This window comes from Scyliorhinus canicula, chromosome 13 (assembly GCF_902713615.1).
Source record: "Scyliorhinus canicula chromosome 13, sScyCan1.1, whole genome shotgun sequence".
NCBI classification, from domain to species: Eukaryota; Metazoa; Chordata; class Chondrichthyes; order Carcharhiniformes; family Scyliorhinidae; genus Scyliorhinus; species Scyliorhinus canicula.
This window is the reverse complement of record NC_052158.1, coordinates 160,755,477-160,780,902: the sequence shown is the minus strand read 5'-3', so window position 1 is coordinate 160,780,902 and position 25,426 is coordinate 160,755,477. Positions and strand designations below refer to the sequence as shown.

Sequence of the window (25,426 nt, the reverse complement as noted above, 5' to 3'; positions counted from 1 at the left end):
CACGTGCTTCGAACTGTCAGTAAACTTCTGGATTGAATCAACAGTCTGTCTGGATGTACTTTCTGTTTGGTAATTTCTTTAGCAATTAGTGCGTCAGTCAGTGTTTGTCTCCAGAACCTGCTTGACTACACCAGGAGTGTGCAGAACCTATGGAGCAGTCGGATGTCATGGCAGCACCTTCCAAACCTATGACCTCCATCAGTTTCGCAGGGCAAGGGCAGCAGATAACAGGAACACCACCACTTGCGAGTTCCCCCCACAGGTCACTCACCATCCTGACTTGGAACTATCAAGTCCAAATCCTCAAACTCCCTCCCTCACAGCACTGTGGCTGTACCTAAAACACACAAACTGAAGCAGTTCAAGAAGGCAAATCACTGCTACCTTAAGGAGAAGTAGGGGTGGGCAATAAATGCTGGCCTAGCTAGCAAAGCCCCACAGCCCATAAACTAATTTTAAAAATGTATTTAACAATTCCCATTTATATAACAGTTTTAATGCAGGAACACCTTCCACGGTGCTCCACACAGGGGCAATCAGACGTTATTGCACACTGAACCAAATGAAGAGATATGTGATGGAATGACTAAAAGCATGGTCAAAGAGGTGGATATTAAGGATGATCTTAAAGTGGGAGAGGGCGAGAAGTTGATGGAGGGATTCCAGAGTGTAGGGTCTATTTGATTAAAGGTACAGCTGCCAATGGTGGGACGGCGAGGGACACAAGAGGCCAGAGTTCTGTAGATGGAATTGATGCTGGCCAAAATTGTAGTTTTCTTTATGCTGTAGTTATATTTTCTCAAAATAATTGAGAGGATAGTTGGAGTCTGGAACGAACTTGCTCATATAGGTGGCGGAGGCAGGTTTGATCGAGGTATTCAAAATGATTGGATTGGATTTGTTTATTGTCACGTGTACCGAGGTACAGTGAAAAGTATTTTTCTGCAAGCAACTGAACAGATCATTAAGTGCGTGGGAAGAAAAGGAAATAAAAGAAAATACATAATAGGGCAACACAAGATATACAATGTAACTACATCATCACCAGCATCGGGTGAAGAATACAGGGGTGTAGTGTTAATGAGGTCAGTCTATAAGAGGGTCATTCAGGAGTCTGGTAACAGCGGGGAAGAAGCTGTTTTTGAGTTTGTTCGTGCATGTTCTCAGACTTCTGTATCTCCTGCCCGATGGAAGAAGTTGGAAGAGTGAGTAAGCCCGATGGGAGGAGTCTTTGATTATGCTGCCCGCTTTCCCCAGGCAGTGGGAGGTGTAGATGGAGTCAATGAATGGGAGGCAGGTTTGTGTGATGGACTGGGTGGTGTTCGTGACTCTCTGAAGTTTCTTGCGGTCCTGGGCCAAGCAGTTGCCATATCAGGCTGTGGTGCAGCCAGATAGGATGTTTTCTGTAGTGCATCTGTAAAAGATGGTAAGGGTTAATGCGGATATGCCGAATTTCCTTAGTTTCCCGAGGAAGTATAGGCGCTTTTGTGCTTTCTTGGTGGTAGCGTTGTGGGTGGACCAGGATAGATTTTTGGTGATGTGCACTCCTCGGAATTTGAAACTGCTCACCATCTCCACCTCGGCCCCGTTGATGCTGACAGGGGTACATTACTTTGCTTCCTGAAGTCAATGACCAGCTCTTTAGTTTTGCTGGCATTGAGGGAGAGATTGTTGTCGTTACACCACTCCACTAGATTCTCAATCTCCCTCCTGTATTCTGACTCGTCGTTATTTGAGATCCGGCCCACTACGGTCGTATCGTCAGAAAACCTGTAGATGGAGTTGGAACTAAATTTTGCCACGCAGTCGTGTGTGTACAGGTAGTAGAGTAGGGGGCTAAGTACGCAGCCTTGCGGGGCTCCGGTATTGAGGACTATTGTGGAGGAGGTGTTGTTTATTCTTACTGATTGTGGTCTGTGGGCCAGAAAGTCGAGGATCCAGTTGCAGAGCGAGGAGCCAAGTCCTAGGTTTTGGAGCTTTGATATGAGCTTGGCTGGGATTATGGTGTTGAAGGCGGAGCTGTAGTCAATAAATAGGATCTGATGTAGGAGTCCTTGTTGTCGAGATGCTCTCGGGATGAGTGGAGGGCCAGGGAGATGGCGTCTGCTGTGGAAATTGGATTGCTAACTGAAAAGGAAGAATGTGGAAGGTTACAGGAATAAAGCAGGGGCTGGGACCAGCGAGCCAATGCAGACTCGATGGGCCGAATGGTCTCCTGCACTGTAATGATTTTCTGATTCACACAGCAAGAAAAATGATTGCATAACATTAGGAATTATTTCAATCTAGATTTCCATATCTACAATTGAACTGCACTGGTAGAGAGTGAAATTATAGGGTGTGCTTGACTTGTACAAAATACCCCAAAAGCTCGACTAGTCTTGGATATTACTGAGGAGCATTGTAAAAGCCACGTCGTGTGTGTATTGGATATTACTGTGGAGCATTGTAAAAGCCACATCGTGTGTGTATTGGATATTACTGTGGAGCATTGTGTGTATATTCCTGGGAATGGTACAGCTGCTCTCAAATAAACCACTTGACAAAATGCATGTTAACAGTTAGAAAAGGTACAGTATTGTAGTTTGATAGAATCCCTACAGTGCAGAAGGAAGCCATTCAGCCCATTGAGTCTGCACGCTACCTGGTTCCACCTTTAGACACTAAGGGGCAAATTTAGCGTGGCCAATCCACCTAACCTGCATATCTTTAGATGGGAGGAAACCAGAGCACCCGGAGGAAACCCACGCAGACACGGGGAGAACATGCAAGCTCCATACCCAAAGTCACCCAAAGTCGGAATCAAATCGGAATGCCTGGCGCTGAGAGGTAGCAGCACTAACCACCGAGCCACCCAGGGTCCCTGGCACCGTGAGGCAGCAGTGCTAACCACTACCACCCAGGGTCCCTGGCACCGTGAGGCAGCAGTGCTAACCACTACCATCTCGGGTCCCTGGCACTGAGAGGCAGCAGTGCTAACCACTACCATCTCGGGTCCCTGGCACCATGAGGCAGCAGTGCTAACCACCGAGCCACCCAGGGTCCCTGGCACCGTGAGGCAGCAGTGCTAACCACTGTGTCACCTTGGGTACCTGGCGCCATGAGGCAGCAGTGCTAACCACTATGCCACCTCGGGTACCTAGCACCGTGGGGCAGCAGGGCTAACCACTGTGCAGCCTCGGGTACCTGGCGCCATGAGGCAGCAGTGCTAACCACTATGCCACCTCGGGTACCTAGCACCGTGAGGCAGCAGGGCTAACCACTGTGCCACCTCGGGTACCTGGCTCCGTGAGGCAACAGGGCTAACCACTGTGCCACCTCGGGTACCTGGCTCCGTGAGGCAACAGGGCTAACCACTGTGCCACCTCGGGTACCTGGCTCCGTGAGGCAACAGGGCTAACCACTGTGCCACCTCGGGTACCTGGCTCCGTGAGGCAACAGGGCTAACCACTGTGCCACCTCGGGTACCTGGCTCCGTGAGGCAACAGGGCTAACCACTGTGCAGCCTCGGGTACCTGGCTCCGTGAGGCAACAGGGCTAACCACTGTGCAGCCTCGGGTACCTGGCTCCGTGGGGCAGCAGGGCTAACCACTGTGCAGCCTCGGGTACCTAGCACCGTGAGGCAGCAGGGCTAACCACTGTGCCACCTCGGGTACCTGGCTCCGTGAGGCAACAGGGCTAACCACTGTGCCACCTCGGGTACCTGGCTCCGTGAGGCAACAGGGCTAACCACTGTGCCACCTCGGGTACCTGGCTCCGTGAGGCAGCAGGGCTAACCACTGCAGCCTCGGGTACCTGGCTCCGTGAGGCAACAGGGCTAACCACTGTGCAGCCTCGGGTACCTGGCTCCGTGAGGCAACAGGGCTAACCACTGTGCCACTGTGCCACCGTGCACTGACACTGTTTGATCGAGTTGTAATCTGAAGAACGCTGTAATTGCCAAACAGATTTCAGCATTTCCGTTGGCATTTTCATTTACTGAGTCACCAAGGACCATGAATAAACCAATTATATTAGAGCTGTGTGGTGAAGTTGCCTATCTCTGCAATTCAATAGTATAACACGCAAGATTAGCCTTGGGGTTAAACAGATTTCCTGCAGTACCTGGGGTGGGTAGAGGTGGAACAGGGGATGATGGAGACACTGTCGGGGTGGGTGGGTTGCGGAATGGACGCTGTCGGAGCTGGCTTTGCAGACAAAAAAGTTCAAATCTTTGTGGCAGTTTATGAATTTGAGGTTTGGGTGAAAAGTGACTATGTTGTTTTTGACTGTGGTTAAAAACCCAACTAATGTTCCTTTTAAGGGGATGCACCTGTCTTACTTACACGCCCTGGGCAAACGTGACTCCAGTCTCAACCCCAAATGACAGAATCTTAACTTCCCTCTCAAATGGTTCAGTAAAGCACTCAGTTGCATCAATCCTGCTGTTCAGGAGAATTTTGTGAAGCAGTGTGTCTCCGGGGGGATGGGGGATGGAGCGCTCAGAAATGGGGGTATTTGCCTGTGATTGCGAAGCTGGAAGGTGGCAGTGCTCCAATCGGCTTGGGTGTCGTGTGATGTGGCAGGAGCAGTGTCTCTTCTGTTGGGAGAATGAAGAGACTTTACATCTCCCGTGGGCTTGGAGGAGTGGGGAAAGGAGTGGGAGTAGTCTGTCTCCTGCTGTGTGATGGTGGGGTTGCAGTGCTGGGGGTGCTCTGTGTGTTTGCTGCTGTTGGTGAGAAGATGAACTGCTTCCCCCACTGAGTTTGGGCAGGAGTAGGAGGAGGATGTAAATAGAAAGGAGAAAGATATGTCTCATGCTGGGAGAGGTGGGAAAGGTGATGCAGGGTACAGTGTGTCTCAGGTTGGGGGAGACAGTGGGCTGAACATGGTGCCTCCTGCGGAGATGGGAAAGAGTGTGTTTCTGCAAGGGGGGGTGGGCAGAGGGTTAGGCCAGTGAGGAAATGGAATGAAAGCATTCTTATTCAGCATTTATATAGAGAATGGATTTGTTTTTTTCTATGGTGTAGGGAAAAGGGTTGGCAGGTGGAATTTTAACGGAACATTAGTAGTCGGATAAACACCATTCAGTCCTTTACGAGTGCTCGCCCTCCAATTAGAAGATGGCTGATTTGCCCCAGTGCGATGGGCAGTACTGTACCCAATCCTCGGAAATGAGGCCGGGAAAGTGATCGAGTGTCAGTGGGTGAGCATTTTGGGGATAGGGACCATAATTCTGTAAGTTTCAAAGTCATTACGGAAAGGGATAAGGATAGTCCAAAAAGTGTCTGAATTGGGGGAAGGCCGATTTCAATGTCATGAGACAGGACCTGGCAAACGTACACTGGAAGCAGCTGCTTGTAGGTAAAACAATATTTGGAAAGTGGGAGTCGTTTAAAAGTGAGCACAGTAAGAAGTCTCAGGTGAAGGAGCTGCGCTCCGAAAGCTAGTGTTTGAAACAAACCTGTTGGACTTTAACCTGGTGTTGTAAGACTTCTTACTGTGCTCACCCCAGTCCAACGCCGGCATCTCCACATCATGTTTAAAAGTGAGAGAGTTCAGGACCAACGTATTCCTCTGAGTGAAGGGCAAGGGTGGCAAGTCCAGGGAACCCTGAATGTTGAGGGATATAGAGTGAAGGAAGCGTATGGTAGGTATAGAGCACTGAAAACGGGGTAGGTCCTTCAGGAGTACAGAGAGTGTGAGGGCGGGTGCTTAAAAATGAAATTAGGAGGGCAAAGAGTGGCCACAAAATATCATTAGCAGATAGAATTCAGGAAAACCCCCCCAGATATTTCATCAGTATATTAAGAGCAAGAGAATGACCAGTGAAAGAGTGGGAACCTATTAGGGACCAAAGGGGGAATGTGCGTGGAGCCAGAGAACATGGACAAGGTCTCAAATTAATATTTTTCATCTGAAGAGAAAGACATGGTAGCTGGAGTTTTCAGTTGGGACAGTGAAGCTTTAGAGCATGTTGAGATTAATAAGGATGTGGAATTAGATGTTTTATCGAACATAAAGGTGCATAAATCCCCAGGGCCCAATGAGATGTATCCTAGGCTGCTATGGGAGGCAAAGGAGGAGATTGCTGGGGCTCTGATGGAGAAATTTAAATCTTCGCTGGCCACGGTTAAAGTGTCAGATGACTGGAGGATAGCTGATGCGGTATCTGTATTCAAGGAGGGCAGCAGGATCAGCCAGGTATTACAGGTCAGTTAGTCTAACGCCAGTGGCAGGGAAATTATTGGAAACAAATTCCATGGGGCAGGATTAATAACAGCTGTAGAGGCAGGGATTGATCGGGTGTCTAAGACCAGAGTGCACATGTTTAAGGTGAGGAGTAAATGGTTTAGAGGGGACCTGGGGAAACATTTGTTTACCGAGAAGGTGCTGGAAATATGGAACGTGCTGCGTGAGAGGTGGTGGAGGCAGGAACTCTCAATGTTTAAGAAGCATCTGGATGAACACTTAAATCGGCAAGGTATAGCAGGCTATGGACCAAATGCTGGCAAATGGGATTAATACAGATTGGTATTTGATGTTCAGCATAGACATGGTGGGCCAAAGGGCCTGATTCTGTGCAGTAAAACTGAGTTGAGGAAATCCTTTTTCAGCAAACATGTAATTAAAAATATAGGATAGAGATTATGATCAGTGCAACTATTGGAAGAGTTGCTTAATACAGACATTCTGTGCATTGTAGTGATAAACAGCTGAATGTAATTTCAAATCATCAAGTGGGTCTGTCAATTCAATAAGTAAAATTTGAAGCCCTCTAATATGATTCAACAGTGATGCATTGGGTGATTCATTTTAAACATTGCAAAAACTTTTCAGTTTTAGTGCAATAACAAGTTATGTTATGTTAAGGTAGGCAGTCGTTCAGCACAAGTAATGTTTGAATTTCACTGTTGTCAATGGTGCTAACTTTGCTTTCATCTCTCTGTCTCTCTCCCCCTCCCCCTCTTCCCCTTTAGCCCCAGTACACAAACCTGGGGCTCCTTAACAGTATGGAGCAGCAGATACAGAATGGAGCTTCCTCCACCAGCCCTTACAACAACGATCACACTCCAAACGTCACAGCACCTTCGCCATATGCTCAGCCCAGCTCCACCTTTGAAACCCTCTCTCCATCACCAGCCATCCCCTCAAATACAGATTATCCAGGACCACATGGCTTTGACGTGTCATTCCAGCAGTCCAGCACAGCCAAGTCTGCTACGTGGACAGTAAGTTACCTCAAGCAACATTGACCTTAAAATGCAGAGTGTTCTCAATGATTATTGAAATTTGTGTTACTGCTCTCTTAGATCAAGCCCAGCAGTCTAGTCAAAAATTGTCACTTCGTTCCAGTTAATATTCTAGATTTTGCCTTAAAAATACTGTGCAATCCATTTAAAATATAAACAGCCAGGGAAGCAGCAAGGTGTGAGTTGGGAGAGAGTGGCAGGATTGAGGGGACTGGGGTGGGCGCGAGGTAAGAAATGGGTTGGGGAAAGGGTGTGGGGGCAGAAAGCAAGAGGAGTGGGGACAAAGTGAGGAGAAAGATGGTGGGACAGAGAGTGAGGAGGCGATGGGTTGGGGTCAAGGAGTGAGAGGGAAGGGGCTGGAGAGGGAGGGGAGAGAGAGAGGTGGGGAAGTGAAGGGATTAGGTGCAGTGGCGAGCGAGGGGTGGGTAGAAAGTGGAGATGGGTAGTTCTTCTCTCTTCCCTTTCCATAAAAGAGTGGAGGTGTATCTCCATTTTATCTTGATGATATTTATTGGTGTCACACGTAGGCTCACATCAACACTGCACCATCACATTTACCTGGCAGTGAGGTTTGGCATAATTAGCGCAATGGGCAAATAAAACAGATGCAATTGTGTGAAATATTATATTTTTGCAGGCGAATAAGGATAACGACTCAATAGGAAGAGGCCGATGAAGGAAGAGAAATCTAGAGTCTCAGATACATCATTCCCAGAAAGCATGAGCGCCGTTAGCTAAATCCATAAATAATACAACGTTTTGGCTTTTGTAACAAGAAACGTAGAATTCACGATAAAGAAGGAATGTTTAATTTGTGCAAAACCAAAGTAAAATTCTGCAGATACTGGATAACTGAAATAAAAGTAGAAAATGCTGGAGATACTTAGCAGGTGCGTCAGCACCTGTGGACAGAGAACCAAGGGTTAATGTTTCTGGCCGATCATGGATTCTGACCAAATTATAAAGGTGGGTTAAATCGCAGTTCGGGGACAGTACGTCATTTGGGTCCCATTGCATAATAAATATTCAAACCAATAGAAGGTGACATGTACAGATTGATCAGGGTGATGCAGAAATGCGAGGTTACAGTAATGAGAGACAGCTTACTGTCACTATTCACACTGGAGATGAGATGGGGAAGAGGAGATTTAAGAAGTTTTTGAAATAATTGAGTGTGTTGATGGCAAATAGGGGAAGATTTTTTTTGCGGTTGGGAATGAGTGATGTGGGGGTCAGGGTTAAATATTTGAAAGTGTAAAGGCCTCTTTACGTATGTGAGTATTGAAACCTTGTTAAATTGAACCATCCTTTTCGACTTTGTTTCCTCACTGTGATTTTGTCCATCCTTGACTCATGTCAAAGTGCGGGATTTTCCCATTGCATCCACCCGAGATCAGCAGACCTTTAAATGGTCCATCCCGTTGCACCCATGACGATTCCTGCGATGGCTGGGACTGGGAGACGTACCCCAATATTTTCCTTTCTGTTCAGAAGCACCCCCCGTAATGTGTCTGCTTCATAATTACAGCTGTGAGCTCGGAAAGGCATAATGTCCCCCGTGATGTATTCCCAGATGTTATAAGAAATCCGTAGATCAGGAAAACATTTCCATTCTGTACAACTGATCAGATGTGGAGAATGTGACCAAATCAGTGTGTCAGACAGTTGTGCCTGATGTTTTTAAGATTAAATTATAATACACAAATCTTTAAAGGTGGGAGCACATGCGAATTAGGCTATTAACAATGCAGATAGATCTAGATCTAAAGAGATACATAGAACATACAGTGCAGAAGGAGGCCATTCGGCCCATCGAGTCTGCATCGACCTACATTAAGGCCTCACTTCCACCCTATCCCCATATCCCAATAACCACTCCTAACCTTTTTGGACACTAAGGGCAATTTAGTATGGCCAATCCACCTAACCTACACGCCTTTGGACCGTGGGAGGAAACCAGAGCACCGGGAGGAAACCCACGCAGACGCAGGGAGAACGTGCAGACTTCGCACAGACAGTGACCCAAGCCGGGAATCGAACCTGGGACCCTGGCGCTGTGAAGCCTTAGTGCTACCGTGCTGCTGTTTGAATACAAAAGACTGCAATGCTGAATTGTCCAAGTTAGTTCCCAATTTGAAGAAGTAATACTGCAAAGGGCATTAAACCTACAAAAGGGGCAACAACAAATTTAAAAATGGAGTCTTGTTGGAAGGGCACAGTCTGTGGTGTATTAGTGACAGGAGAATTCAAAATGATCAAGGGATAGAGAAGAGTAGATAGAAGCAGACTGGTTCTAGCAGTCGGGGGGGGGGGGGGGGGGGGGGGGGGGGCTAGAATGGGGGCCCATAAATCTCTGATATTTATGTAGGAGATTTAAAACGGGGGGCAGGAAAATCTTCTTTACATAGAGTTCAGGCTATGGCATTAGTTGAGGCAGGAACTGTCACCTTTCAAGATTAGTTTGGATGGGCGAATGGAAAAGGGAATGAAGAGATATGGGAACAGAGTAAACATGATTGGAATGTTTCCTTGTGTAGAGCGTAAAAGCCAACACAAGTTAGTTGTGCCAATGGCCTGTCGTCTTGTTGTAGCATCTGTGCATTTCAAATATTGACCAATGGAAATGGCAGATTACAATTATGAAGAAGGACTGGGGCTTTTATCGGCAAAACAAAGAATGAAGAGGGGAATTTGAATATACTTTTCCAAGTGTGGGCAGTGTTCCCACTGGATGGTGCACAGACTGAGATTCTTTACGAGAAGAATAAAGTTAGAAGCAATGTTCTCAGAAAGTTATTGTAACATGGAATATGTTACCGTAAGGGGCTACTGGGCAGATGCTGGTAACATTGGGGCCGCAGGGTAGCACAGTGGTTATCACTGGGCTAGACCCTTCACAGCGCCAGGGTCCCAGGTTCGATTCCCGGCTTGGTTCACTGTCTGTGAGGAGTCTGCACGGTCTTCCCCGTCTGTGTGGGTTTCCTCCGGGTGCTCCGATTTCCTCCCCCAGTTCTGAAAGACGTGCTGTTAGGTGAATTGGACATTCTGAATTCTCCCTCTGTGTACCCGAACAGGCGCCGGAGTGTGGCAGCTAGGGGATTTTCACACTAATTTCATTGCAGTGTTAATGTAAACCTACTTGTGACAATAATAAAGATTATTAATTATTATTAATTTGTAAGGGAATTGGGTGAGAATTTGAAATGGATGACTAAAGAAAAGGCAAGGAAATGGGATTAGGGCCAATTGTTGCAGTGGAAGGGCCAGTACAAACACATGAACAATGGGTAGTGTGATCTATATTTGTGCTGTGAATCTTTAAATTACACAGATTGAAATATTCTGATTAATGGGACTGAATGGCGTCTTTTATGTATTTTGATTATTGCTCAATGGTGAGATTTCCTTTCCTGTGGTTTTTCTGTGTCAACAGGTGATACCTGATATTCCTTACATTCTCTGACAAGGAGGAAAGTTAGGCATTGTGTGATAGATCTATTGATTAGAATGCCCGGTCACACACAGCTAAATATGTGTTTGTGCCAGGATCTGTATGTAGCAGTGAACAGGAATGGTCAAAATGAATTGTGCACTATTTGCATCGCTAGAGCATTAATGCTGGATTTCATTTATTATACGTGGCACAGCCACCCACTAATGGTGATTGTGACTTTGTTGTTAGGACTGATTAGGTGTTATATTTTAATGCTTTAATAGAGTAAGGAGGCATTCTGTTCACCTTTGCTGGTAGTTTTATTGAACTGAAATTGCCTATGTGGAGTTGGATTACGTGAGAGTCGACAGCAACAACTTGCTCCCCGCTGGGACCTCTCTGAGAGAGCGGTGACTGGAAAGTCATTGTTATATTTCATTGCTGTCACAAAGAGAAAAGGTATGAATGTGCCCACACTCTGGATTCATGTAAAACACAATGCGAGGTGTATTAATGGTGTTGTTCACACAATCAACGATAATGATCTGCCCAAAGTCCACGCAAACACTCTGCTGAATTATTACACATCATAACCCACAAGAATCCATTTCCAGAAACATAACACCCCCTCGAATGACAACAGTTAACATTCATACAGCATACCCCCTTCTATTATATCTGTGCATTTATACAATTCGGTAAGACAGTCTCTGTGGTGGACGTGTGTTTCTTTTGGGAAGAATTCGGTGTTCTTGAACTTGGCTACTTGAGAGCTCAGAACTGTCCCCATTCCTTTCTGGAGATGGTACTTCTTGAGTCATTATTTCAGTATCTGTCGCAATAGACATTAAAACGTCCGCAGAAACAGAATCTGAACTCTTCACTGTCTCTGGTCTCTGTTCTGAAATAATGCTCTCTGCATTTTCCTCTTCAGAAATTTCTAAAAACTTGCTTTGTGCAGCAAGTAACTGATCAGCTTGGCATCACCAAACTATTTCATCCCCCATCTGTATGGTGTATGAGATTGGACTTGCCCTTGCTGGGATCATAGCTTTGTGGTGGTGTAACTCCTAGCTAAGATTCTCTCTCCTCCTGGTCGAATACTTGCCTTTTAGAGATTTTTCTCCCCTCCCCAGAAATCTGGGTTTGTTGTCATTTAATAATCTCTGAAATATCAGGTGGAGTTAACAAAATCAAACTATGTTCGTAGTTTCCTCTTGAACAATAGCATATCCGGTGAACTTTGCATGGCAGCATGTGCAGTGTTCCGGTAAGACATTAGGAATTTGTTTACTCTTCCTGTCAATGTCCCCATGTCCTTCGGCACTTTGATAGAATACTTTAATTATTGCACAAAACCATTCATTGCTGGGTGATATGGAGCTGACTATATATGCTGTATACCGTTCCCTTTCGAGTAATCCTCAACCTCCTTTGATGTAAACTGTGTACCAATAACACTGCCAATCTGCTCCGGTATTCCAAATCTTGCAAATATTTTTTCTAGTTTCTCAATGGTCGGCTCAGTTGTCGCTGACTTCATTATCATGACTTCTGCCCGTTTTGAGTGTGCGTCCACAATCTCTTAAGAACATGTGACCCTCCAGTGGACCAGAATTATCGATGTGTATTCTCTGGATGTAATGGTGGAGTGTTCCTTAGTTTTGTACAAGATTGACATTGCCCAACTTTCTCTTCAACTAATCCTGGCCACCAAAAAATAGCTGTGCCAGTTCCTTCATCCTCACCACACCAGGATGTCCCTCATTTGTCGAGGACTGTACTACACACGTTGGGAGGGATAATCACACTGGTTCCCCATTGTAGAACTCCAAGTAGGGCCTGAGTTTCCACTGAATGTTCCTTTTTGGACCAAGACCATCATCTTCCCCATCACTGGATCGGTTCTTTGAGCTTGAGGTGGAGTCGCAGGTTACACTATCCACGAGTGCGAAATACAAAATATTGACAAAATGTTCTTCAGGGTCATGCTTGACTTGTAAAGGCAATTGTGATAAAGCATTGACATTTGTACGCCGCTCTGACTTGCGATATTGGATATTCTAAGTGTGTGCCGTCGATATCAATGACTGTCTTTGCAATCTACTAGCTGCCAAAGAAGGTATGCCTTTATACGGCCCAAAGATTGGAGTCAAGGGTCGATGATTTGTCAAAAGAGTAAAATGATGCCCATTAAGGAAATGGCGGAACCTTCCTGCACTGAAAATGATGCTCAAAACTTCTTATGCTATCTGAGCTTAATTCAATTCCGGGCTAGTATGAGTGCGTGAAGCAAATGCTATTGATGGATCCTCTCCTGAAGGCAGAATGTGCGAGACATCAGCACCGACCCCAGAGAGTGAGGCATCGCCAGCAAGCTGTAACTTCAGTTTGGGATTATAATGAACCAACAGCTCCGACTTCAGTAAAGCTTCTTTCACTTCATTGTTTGCACATTCTTACCAGTTCCATGCCTGTTTGAAACATAACAACATGTGTAAAGGCTCCAATCGTATTGCTAAATTCGGCACAAATTTAAGATAATAATTGAACAATTCTAAAAGCAACCTTAATTGTGTCAGATTTTGTGGACATAGTGTGGTTAGCACTGTTGCTTCACAGCGCCAGGGCCCCAGGTTTGATTCCCCGCTGGGTCACTGTCTGTGTGGAGTTTGCACGTTCTCCCCGTGTCTGCGTGGGTCTCCGGTTTCCTCCCACAAATCCCGAAAGACGCGCTGTTAGGTGAATTGGACATTCTGAATTCTCTCTCTGTGTACCTGAACAGGCGGCAGAATGTGGTGACTAGGGGATTTTCACAGTGACCTCATTACTGTGTTAATGTAAGCCTACTTGTGACAATAATAAAGATTATTATTCTTATGTTACTATTAAGACAATTCTTTCCTCACCTGAATTCCATGTTTCACATGGTGGCACAGTGGTTAGCACTGCTGCCTCACGGCGCCGAGGACCCGAGTTTGATTCCGCTCACTGTCCGTGTGGAATTTGCACATTCTCCCATGTCTGCGTGGGTCTCACCCCCACAACCCAAAGATGTGCAAGGTAGGTGGATTGGCCACGCTAAATTCCCCTTAATTGGAAAAAAAAGAATTGGGTACTCTAAATTTTAAAAAAAATCTGAATTCCATGTTTCATAATTCACAGCAAGCACATCCATGGCACCCATTTTTCCTGCCATTTTTAGAACCTGGCTTCTAGGCTTTAAGCTTCCTCCTTTCCGATTTTTAAAGAGAAGAAAGGCACTAACAATCCCTTTTACAAGCAACGAGGGAATCTTTACCATCTTGTCTGACGGTAGTTAGACCTTTGCCCCTGGTTAGTGGCCCATGCAGAGTTGGCAGATTTTGAAATACCACTTCCCGGCAGCCATGATCCCACTCACTCCAATGCAAGCAGGTTCCCCCTGACTGTCAGTATTCTTGCTGTTCAAGTTTATTTTTAAACCGGCGGTATTGATGGCAGTGCTTCGCCCGATGTCCGTGTGCAGACGGGTCGAGCCCCGAGAATCTTCCCTTGTTCCCGATGCCGACCCAATGTTCCCCATCAAAATCATCTTGTTCACCAATTTTTGCAGCTTCAGCCCTGGTGGCCAGCTTTCTCAGGCCCAAATCCTTGTTGCCAGTTTTATCTCCTCTTGTATTGCTTTGTTGTCGCAAAAAGAAAAGGTGCGGAGGCACCCACACTCTAGATTCTTGTAAAACACAATCAGAGGTTTATTAGAGATGTTGCTCATACAATCAAAGATGGTGACTAGACCAAAGCCCACGCAAACACTCTGCGAACGTCACTACACATCAAGTAAGAATGTATTCTCTGACCCATGGGCATGGATTCTGATTCTGGGTATTGCACAGGCCAGCATGTGCCTCTGACAGCTTGTACTTAAACTACATGGTAACTGGTGGCAGAATGTTAACTCCATTCTTCCTGCTTTGCTTGCTATCACAGTAATCTGGGATATTGCAGCTGACAGCACTATAAGTAAATTCCGCACAAGTTGGTTAAATCTGATAAACCAAAGCTGAGAAAGTAATTTGAGCATTAAGATACAGGGAGGGACAAAATACAATAGTTCAGAACCTCCATTCTTCACCTTTCATCTGCTGCCATGTTCTGGTCTTCTTTGGACACTAACTAAGGAAAATCTGTAAATACAATGCTGTGCCGGAGATCATCATGGAATAGAAGCATAGAATATCTTCAGTGCCAGTGCAGAAGGAGGCAATTCAGCCCATCGAGGTTGCACCAACTTTCTGAAAGAGTACCCTACTGATGCCCAATCCCCCGCCCTATCCCCGTAACCCTACAACCCAATTAACCTTTAGACACTAAGGGACAATTTATCATGGCCAATCCACCTAACCTGCTCATTTTTTGGACTGTGGGAGGAAACCGGAGCACCCGGAGGGAACCCACGCAGATACGGGGAGAATGTGCAAACTCCGCAGTCACCTGAGGTCGGAATCGATTGCGGGTCCCTGGTGCTGTGAGGCAGCTGTGCAAACCATTGTGCCACCATGTTGTCCCAGAGGGGCTAGGCTTAGCGGGTTTGATAATGCTCCATGCTCAGCATGGATCTGTGCATCACTGATGTTCCAAGCAGCAGACTGGTTTGTCTGATTGAGTTTTGTTTCTTTTGCCTTGATGGTGGATCAATCCAAACACACAGATCTGTCAGTATCTAACTCGAGAGACATGGGACTGTGATTTGAAATTTTCTGCACGGACTCTGAAGCTCATGGTTACCACCTTTTGCAGTCTCGAAGATAAATAGCTTGGGCACTACCTGACTATAAGCAGTGACAAGAATGGTTTACATCTGAGTTGTACTATCGAGCTGTGCTGGGTGTCACTGACCCTCCCTCTTCCCTCAGGAAGCCACAAGATCCAAGACTTTATAGTTTTCATTCAAATATTTGACAAGGAGCAAGATTCAGCATGTAGGGAACATCTGCTACCAGCCCGTTCAACATGTGATGAGGCACAAACTTGTTTATGCCCAAAAACCTGTTGTGGCTTGTTTTCCAGATCAAATGGTTCTAAACATCAACCACAGAACCTGAGATTCTGTGGTTTTCTCAGTACACTGGAATGTGCCTACATTATATTATTTTAAAAAGGCTCTTAAATGAAAATCAGCTGGGAGTGAATCAAAAATATATTTCTTTTCTTTTTTTTTTCCAATTAAGAGGCAATTTAGTGTGGCCAATCCACCTACCCTGCTCATCTTTGGGTTGTGGGGGTGAAACCCACGCAGACACGGGGAGAATGTGCAAACTCCACACGGGCAGTGACTCAGAGCCGGGATCGAACCTGGGACCTCGGCGACGTGAGGCAGCAGTGCTAACCACTGTGCTACCATACTGTACCTGGAAGTGAATTAAATACATATATGTTAAAAACTATAAAATGTATATACAATGCAGGATACATACAGCTGGTGTGTGTGAATTTAATAAAGAAGAGAGATGAACATTTTGTGTGGAGACCATTGTCAGCATTTACAAATCTCCTTTTTGGACCTGAACAGAGTTTGATTTAGCTGGGTGCCTTTCTGTAATCCTTGCTTCTTTTTACTCCAGCGTCCTTTTAATACGGCAATTGGGAAAACAAACCCGGAAAAAAATTAAACCTTAATAGTTCTTCCAGATAACATCGTTCAGAACTCACTGCAGAATCAGTTCAATTGACCTCAGCTAACAGTACGCATTGTGAAATAAATACTTGTTTCAATGTTACTGACCAAAGTGAGGTTTCTTTTGAAGGTGAAAAAGGCTCCGAGCCAAGGCCATTTCTACTTGACCCCACAAAGTGTTACAGGCACTGCTGCTTTCCAGATGTTGGATCGATGGGAAAGGTGGTGATAATGAAGGCAATGGAAGGTTGCTGTTTATTGCAAGGATGGAATATAAGTAGGGATGTTTCCGTGCATTAATATAAAAGTAAAATACCACGAATGCTGGAGATCTAAGATTTTATAACAAATGCCAGAAAAAGTCAGCCGGTCTAGCCACGTCTGTGGGGAGAGAAATCAAGTCCAATATGACTGCTCTTCGGAACTGGATGGTGTGGCTTGGTGAGAGTACATCGAGAATACTGTGTGCGTTTGTGGTCTCCTTACCTGAAAACAGAAGGTTCACTGGACTCATTCCTGGGATTGAGGGGTTTATACAACGAGGAAAGTTTGAACAGGCCGTGCCGATACCCATTGGAGTTTAGGAGACTGAGCGACGGTCTTATCGGAACATAAAAGGTCCTGAGGGGATTTGACAGGCTGGATACCAGGAGAAGGTTTCTCCTTGTGGGAAAGACGAGGACCAGGCAACATCGTTTAAGAATAAGTGGTGTTTTTTTAAAAATGGAAAACGGGAGTTTTTATTTGAGAGTGGCTAGTGTATGTAACTCTCTCACCCTGAAGGGAGTGGAGACTGGGTCATTTAGGGGAGGTGGTGGCGCAGTGGCATTGTCACTGGATCAGTGGGCCAGAGGCATGCTCTGGGGATCCAGGTTCGAATCCCACCATGGCCGATGGTGAAATTTGAATTCAAGAAAAATATGGAATTAAAGTCTAAACGAAACCATTGTCAATTGTTGTAGAAACCCATCTGGTTCACTAATGTTCTTTAGGGAAGGAAATCTGCCGTCTTTACCCGGTCTGGCCTACATGTGACTCCAGACCCACAGCAATGTGGTTGACTCTTAAAATGTCCTCTGAGACACATACTTTATTCAAGGGCAATTGGAGCTGGCCGGTAAAGCTGGCCCAGCCAGCCATAGCCACATCACTTGGACACATTTTTAAAAAAATGATTCATGGCAGAGTTAGACTGATTTTTTTTATAGACAAGGGAGTTGAGGATTATGGGGAGGGGGATGGGGGTAGGTACCATGTTCCTATGAAAGTAATGAAGAATCACAGGAGTTTGCAATTATTGGAGGAAGGTGGCGACAGGCAAACCTTATCCATTGGGTTTAAAAGATAAAATGTGAAATTGTTTCATTTTATAAATGTGTTACTGATTTCACTGCACATCGCGCAGAGAACATCTTCCATGAATGGAAAGGCTGAATCCACAACCGGTCTCCTGCCTCTCGTGTAAATACAGTCTGCAACATGCTACAGCCTCCCTCACTTCACATTCCACTTGCTGTCACACACACACACATTTAGGATCAGCAGTGGAGCAGAGAATACTGTGATACTCCAGACCCTGCTGCTTGGAGCACTGCGTCCTGGGACCTGCTGTTTGAAAGTCAGATCTGGCATCAGTGACAGGCTTCGCTATTGTGAAACAAGCACATTACACAAAATACAGTTTGAAAACTGGAAAATTGAATCAGCACTTTCTGTGTAGGGTGTGATTGAAGAAAATGACGCATGTTTTTAATAAAACTGCACAGTACAATGAAATGTAGTCCTTATTCTTGCTGATGTCTAGAGCATTAGATTGTAGCCCTTAATCATGCTGAAACAAGATGCACCAGATCTTAGCCCATAATCTTACTGTAGCCTGGTGCACCGGGTAAGAGGCAGTAATCTTTCAGCATAAACTATATCATTTTGAAGAATGCTGCAGAGGAGATAATTCGTCTGTGAGCCTGAATTAGACCCGACTGGAACTAGTTATTCACATCCCATTTTGTTGATCTTTCTCCATACTCTAATATTTTCCTTTTTGGGTTAATCTCGCAGTTTGAGTGGGAGGGTATCGAGGGAAATCAAGCTGTTCTCTTTCTGTATCGATACGCAGAACAGCAGTAACTGCGTGCCTAGAGTTCCCCTTTCACCTCCCCTCTCCAACGACAGTGCTGCTTTATCGGTGACCCCACAAATTGCCCTAATGGTGCGTTCCATCTCCCGAAACCTCACTGCATTGGCAGGGGCTTCTCAAAGTTTACAGTTTGCCACCTCCGGCAAAATACAGAGTCCAAATTCGGAAATTAACTGTGTGGCTTTGTAAGGAGTGCAGTGTCTTTCAGTGAAACTGGCCATGACTCTCTTGCTCAAAGGAAAACCTCCAGCTACAAGTCCTCCCATTTGAAAAGCAGTCAGTGAAAAGTGTCTGTTACATCCAGCTTCAATTCCTTGAAATATCTGGAGCTACAAGATGACATTTCCTTTTGTCTTCAAAACACGTGCCGCTTGATTTTCCTTTCACAATCAGCAGGACGCTGAGGCTCTGCAACGTTAAAAGATATTTAAATACTGCTTCAGTCAAAGTGATCATTTTTACTTTTTTCCCCTTACCTATGCAAAATGGTGCTGTTTTCTCAGACAGCAGGCAGGTGTGTGTCTCTTTTTATAGATTGAAAGAAAGGCTCTTTCTACCTGACAGATGAAACAGATTTCAGAATTTGCAGGGGCATGACATTACTTGTAAGCTATGCAAGAGAGGCAAGACCAGAGGCGCCGAGGAGCCTGTTAACGCGTCCATTTGTGTTGTAACTTGCCTGTGTCTATCGCCCACAGCGTGAGTCTGGGTGAGGGAAGCCATCCCTGTTCCAAACAGCTACCTGATCAGACCTGCCCTCGCTGAGAAACTTTGAAGTAAACAGGAAAATTACTCACCACAGTCATGTGGTTTACTGGAAGATTGTAGCTTTGATAATCCCATAAACTTTGCAAAAGAAAACACCTCTTTGCTCTGAGTGACACTTTCCTATGGTTATGAATTTTGCAGCCAAACTGGGCTCGTCTTCCACAGATGGGATTAAACGGGTTTCTTAAGACCTGGTTGTTGGAGAGAGAGGTGTGGGATCTGATCAGTGGACATCGCTGTCTTCATTACAGGATTCCTGTAAACTTTGCCCTGTAAACTTTGGGAGGCACTCCCATGTTTGGGAGTCATGAAGAATAAAAGTTTATATCTTTTCTTTTGATTCCAAGCGGCTCTCGTATTTCTGGTTTGACCAAGAATTAATATCTGACATTGTGGTTCAGCTGCAGTGCGCCAATATTCAAATGAGGCTGAGGAACCAGAAATACTGGAGCTACCATTGGCCAATATATGGCTGTTTTTGCTTTAGTGCACTTTAAGTTGTTGTTTTTAATATTTAATTAGCCTCCACTTTTCCCATGTCATGTTCTATTTGCCAGCCAAGTGGGCAGGTGAATCTGTTCCCACGGCCGAGCTAAATGCTGTTCCTGGAGTCGGTCAGTATGTTCTTCACTCGGGCAGCACAGCAACTGCAGCTTTATCTCCCAGGACTGGAACTTAATCCGTGCCTCCCAGAATAAAATGTTCCTGGATCAGCATGTCCGGTCACCTGAAGCTGGATGTGTTCAGGTGTCAGCCATGGCTCAATGTAGCGCTGTTGGTCCTGAAACGGAAGATTGTGGGTTCAGACCCCACTCCGGAGACCTGAACCCATATTCCAGGCGTGGATTCATAAATCCACACCCATTGAAGGCGTGCTGCACCATTCTCTAATCACCTCCAGGCCTGCAAGCTTGCCAAATATCTGTCCTTCAATTCTGGCCTCTTGTGCATTATCGATTTTAATTGTTTCACCATTGGTGGCTATACTTTCAGTTACTGAGGCCCTAGGATCTGGAATTCCCTCCCTAAGCCTCTCCACCCCCTCCCCCACCCCCGTCCTCCCATTCCTTAAAACCTACCTACCTGTATGAATAAACCTTTGGTCAACTGTCCTAATAGTTGTTAGGGCCGCTGACCAGAAGTAGCTTGGTGTCAATTTTTGCTCACTAATACATCTGTCTTGGGAAGCTTTACTGGGTTAAAGGGACGGTGTAAATGCAAGTTGTTGTACTGAGGGAGTGCTGCATTGTCAAAGGTGCCTTTTCCATTTGAGATATTAAATGGAGGACTTTCTCAGGTGGATGTAAATTATTCCACTGTGTTGTTCAAAGAAGAGCAGGGAAGGTCTCCCCAGTATCCTGGCCAATATTTATTCTTCAATCGACACCGAAAATAGATCTCTGGTCATCATCACGTTGCTGTTTGTGGGACCTGTCTGTGTACAACATGATGTGGAGATGCCGGCGTTGGACTGGGATGAGTACAGGAAGAAGTCTTACATCACCAGGTTAAAGTCCAACAGGTTTGTTTCAAACACTAGCTTTCGGAGCACTGCTCCTTCAGATTCACCTGAGGAAGGAGCAGTGCTCCGAAAGCTTGTGTTTGAAACAAAGCTGTTGGACTTTAAACTGGTGTTGTAAGACTTCTTACTGTGTACAACATGGCTATTGTGTTTCCTGCATTACAGCAGTTACTTCACTTCAATTGCACTCGATTTCAAACACCTCGCATTTCTTTTTATTAATAATGCTTCAAGTGCTATGATGTACATTGTACCAGCGAACCCAGCAGCTATTCTCCACCATTCACATCTCACCGGTGACCAGTGAGATGAATGAAGAAGCAGTTTATCTGTTCTATTGGTGCTGGTTGAGGGAGGAGTGTTGGCTCGGACACTGGAAAAGGTTCCCTCTGTTACAGATTGAAAGTCTTCATGTCAGCATCTTTTCCAGAGGACAGCACCTCCAACAGTGCAGCCCTCCTGGTTGTCCGACAGCGCAGTGTTGTCTCAATACGCTACTGCTAACACTGCAGGGCTCCCTCGTTACTCCACAGAGGTGTCAGCCTGGGCCTTGCATGGGGTTTGAACCCACACCTTTCTGACTTTGCGTTAAGAGGGTTTCCTCGATCAGAAGCAGATTATCAGGTCATTCATTTATGAGATTTTTACTGGGTCACGTTATGTGCACATTGTCTGTCCTGTTAACAGTGCTGCACTGTGGTGTGTGTTAGAGGTCAGTGCATTCTGCGTTGTTTCCTTATTGAAAGTATCCACAAACTTACAGCAAATAATAGGACAGAGCGGGCAGGGCAGCAGTAGGGAACCATTCTATTTGCAAACTGTTGAGGCAGCAAGTCTGCGAGATCTGTTTGCCAATCACCCGGCCAGCGCAGCCAGTCATCTATCTGCCTGGTTTGATTTCTGTTAAGAGCACGAGCAGCCATCTGCGCATTTCCATCGTACACATAGTTCAGACACATCCATCAGTGCAGCTGGAAACTCAGTCATCGCCGTCGAGGAGTGCACTGGGTGTACCTGCAGCGTCTGCTGGGACGTGGAGAGCGAGAAACTCTCAGTGCTTCCATTAGGCAGCCTTTTGAAGTTCAGAACCAAAGTGACAGGCTAAAGCCCACAGTACAAGGTGCTGTCAAAGTTGAAAGAGCAGGGAAAGGAGCGGAGGTAAACCGTGATGTAGCAGTTATATGATACCAAGGTTGTGGCAATAAGGGATGGCAGAGAGCACCGTAGTTTGCAGTTTAGGGAGAGAATGAGATTCGGAAATGGTGTGATGAATCAACGTTCCGTTGTAGGAAGCAGGTTTGGAACTTTGACGGAAAACCAGGGCAATTCTGAGCTAAGTAATTATCAGAAAAAGAGAGATCTTGCATCTGTATAGCACCTTTCACCTCCACTGCTCATTTCAAAGCACTTTACTGTTAACGTAGGACCTTTTGATTGAAGTGTAGTCACTGTTGTAATGTAGGAAAGATGGAAGCCAATCTGCAAAGCAAGCTCCCGCAAACTGCAATGAGCTAACCAGGTAATCTGCCCTTTTGTGATATTGATTAAGGGGCAAATATTGGCCAGGAGAGATCTCCCTTGCTGCTCTTTGAGCTTTTACAGTCAGCTGAGCAGACAGATGGGTCCTTGCATTAACTTTTCATCTGAAGGATGGCACCTCTGACAGTACAGTGTGCGCTCAGTACTACACCAAAATGGCAGCTTTGATTTTTGTGCTCGCCCTGGAGTGTGAGAGCAACACTGATATGAGAGAGCACGCACAAGGGTTACTAACTGGCAGCAACTTTAATGTGCTGGGGAACAAAAGCCAATGAAATGATCTTGTCTAAAGCATGAGCTCAGTGTGTCTGTGTTGGGGTTAGTTCGGTGTTTGACCTGTTTCTCTGGGACAAGGTGGGTGTCTCTGGTTGTCGACCATTCAGCATTCTCACCCACAGCTTCAGGTCATTTCACCTGGCCACGTTGCTGGTTAATTTATTTATATTCTGCTTTTACACGTCTTCAGTGTACCCCAAAGGATTTTACAGTCAATTATTCAGTATAGTCGCTGCTTTATCAGCAGATATGGCATTCAATTAGCACACAGCAAAGCCCCACAAACAGTCAGATAAATGACCAAAATTAAAAAACAATCTGTGGAAATACTCAGCAGGTTATGGCACCATCGATAGAGAAAGAGTTAACATTTCACGTCTCTGATCCTTCAGAAGTTCCAATTGATGTGTTTTTATTGACGATGGCCACTCTTACAATGTGGCATGCCATCTTGCACATCATACAAACAGGCAGTGAGGCTCTCTGTCTGTTATCTCTTGTGAATAAGTCAGTGGAATTGCAGTTCCTTTAGTGCGTATGAGAGCCAAGCAGATCTGAAAGTGTGATATGTGCGGAATTAACGCTTCTCAGACATGTAGTAATGGCGATGTTACGAATGCCCTCTTCCAGCTCAGTGTCCAGTGACTACAGCTGAGAAATAAGCTGAGTGTGGACGGCATTGTGTTGGGGTGTATGTGTGTGTCATGAGTTTGAACACTTCTATCAAATCTCTCAACCATCTCTTCCAAAAGGAGAACTACTCCAAATTCTCCAATCTAATAATAATAATCTTTATTATTGTCACAAGTAGGCTGACATTAACACTGCAATGAAGTTACTGTGAAAAGCCCCCAGTCGCCACATTCTGGCGCCTGTTCGGGTACACAGAGGGAGAATTCAGAATGTCCAAATTACCTAACAGCACGTCTTTCGGGTCTTGTGGGAGGAAACCGGAGCACCCGGAGGAAACCCACGCACACACGGGGAGAACGTACAGACTCCACACAGACAGTGACCCAAGCTGGGAATTGAGTCCCTGGCTCTGTGAAGCAACAGTGCTACCATCTATCCACATAGTTAAACTCCCTCATTCCTGAAATCATTCACTCTTAACTGCACTGTCCCTAAAGCCTTCACATTCTTCCTAAAGGGCAGTATCCACGTCAATTGAGGTGGAATCAGTGTTTTATAACTCCAGGAGGAACTTGACAATGCAAAATCTAAGTAGCTGTTGCTGCTATTTGCTCCTAGATGGAGTTGGAGTCCAGAAACAAACCAATTCTTTGAGTCAGGGCACTTCTATTTCTGTTGGTAAATTGGTCCACAGGTGAATGTAATTTTTCTTGTGTACCTGTTGGAGTGGGGAGAGAATTTAGAAACTCACTCCCTGGCACCACCTCATGGACAGTGTCTGAACTACATTATATCAGGCAGCTGTTATCGTAGTGGATTGGAAAACATTTATAAATAGACAATTTCTAAGTTAAATATTGATATAAAAGTGTGAACAAATTGTGGTAACAAAATTTGATGAATTCTCTCGTGTGTGGTGAGCACAGTCACTACAGATCAACTGTAGTCTTCCGGTTTAGTGAAATTACAGGTTGAGGTATTAGCCATGGGGCACGTGCATTATTAACTTCTTCTTGTAAAAGTCATATATGCAGTATATTTGTATATATTTTAATTATAAATTCCTCTGTTCAAGGGTGGCACGGTGGCGCAGTGGTTAGCACTGCTGCCTCACGGTGCCGAGGACCCGGGTTCCATCCCGGCACTGAGTCACTATCCGTGTGGAGTTTGCACATTCTCCCCGTGTCTGTGTGGGTCTCTTCCCCACAACCCAAAGATGTGCAGGGTAGGTGGATTGGCCACGCTAAATTGCCCCTTAATTGAAAAAAAATTATTGGGTACTTTTAAGTTTATATAAAATAAATAAATTCCTCTGTTCATATTCAAAAGACGTGCTTGTTATAGGTGAATTGGACATTCTGAATTCTCCCTCTGTGTATCCGAATGGACGCCAGAATGTGGCGGCTAGGGGATTTTCACAGTACTTCATTGCAGTGTTAATGTCAGCCTACTTATGACAATAAAGATTATTATTATTTAATGGAAAATGGCAATGTAAATTTATCTTCCTGTAATTACACTGCTGCTCCAATAGAGGTGCCACAGGCCTATTTCCTTCATAAGGTACCTGTCTACCGTATCAGCTGATCAATGAATTGCTATCTCGCTGCTCAATTGCCTATTTTTTGACACTTTAAACATGACTTACATCTTTTGTTTCTACTCCCCCATCTATACCTATAGGATAGTTTCCTGACTTATTGTTAAAACTTATCAAAACTCACTTTCCTTTCCTTAAACTTCCCACTTAATAAACTGTGCCGCTTCTTTCAATAACAAGATCACTTTTGACTTTTTTCACTTTCACATTTTAAAAAGTAACTTTCATTGTTACATTCGACATTCATGTGTTTACACAGGTAATTAATTTTAATATCACTTCTGGCTGCCAGGCTTCCTCTTGCCTGGTCCTGCTTAAGAGCACAGCATTGACGTGCTTCACAATGAATCAAAGATTAATCTGAAACCAACACTTCCAGATATCTAACTGGATGCCTAACTAGTCCTTTGTGTGAAAACATGGTGATTTGAGACCCATTCTGTGAGGGGAGTGGTCAACTCAAACATTTAAGAAGCCTTTCATTTTGGCAAATTTAAGTTTGCACCCTCGCTGTTGCTGAGGATATTGTGCGGGTTGAAGCAGAAATTTAACTTTTAAAAGATCTTTTTTTAAATTAGAAAAGCTGCGATAAAGTTTCCCCCAAGGAAACATCCTGCATTTTACTTCCAG

The 25,426-nt window shown here is 45.1% G+C and overlaps 1 protein-coding gene across 5 annotated transcripts in view; it reads left to right on the top strand.

Annotated features, from left to right (window-relative positions):
- tp63 (tumor protein p63) overlaps positions 1-25,426 on the top strand; it is a 274,654-nt gene that overhangs the window by 186,962 nt on the left and 62,266 nt on the right. For all 5 annotated transcript variants that reach the window (XM_038815782.1, XM_038815783.1, XM_038815784.1 and 2 more), the window contains one exon: positions 6,960-7,211. In XM_038815782.1, the coding sequence (XP_038671710.1) occupies positions 6,960-7,211 (252 nt within the window). The remainder of the gene's footprint in view (positions 1-6,959; positions 7,212-25,426) is intronic.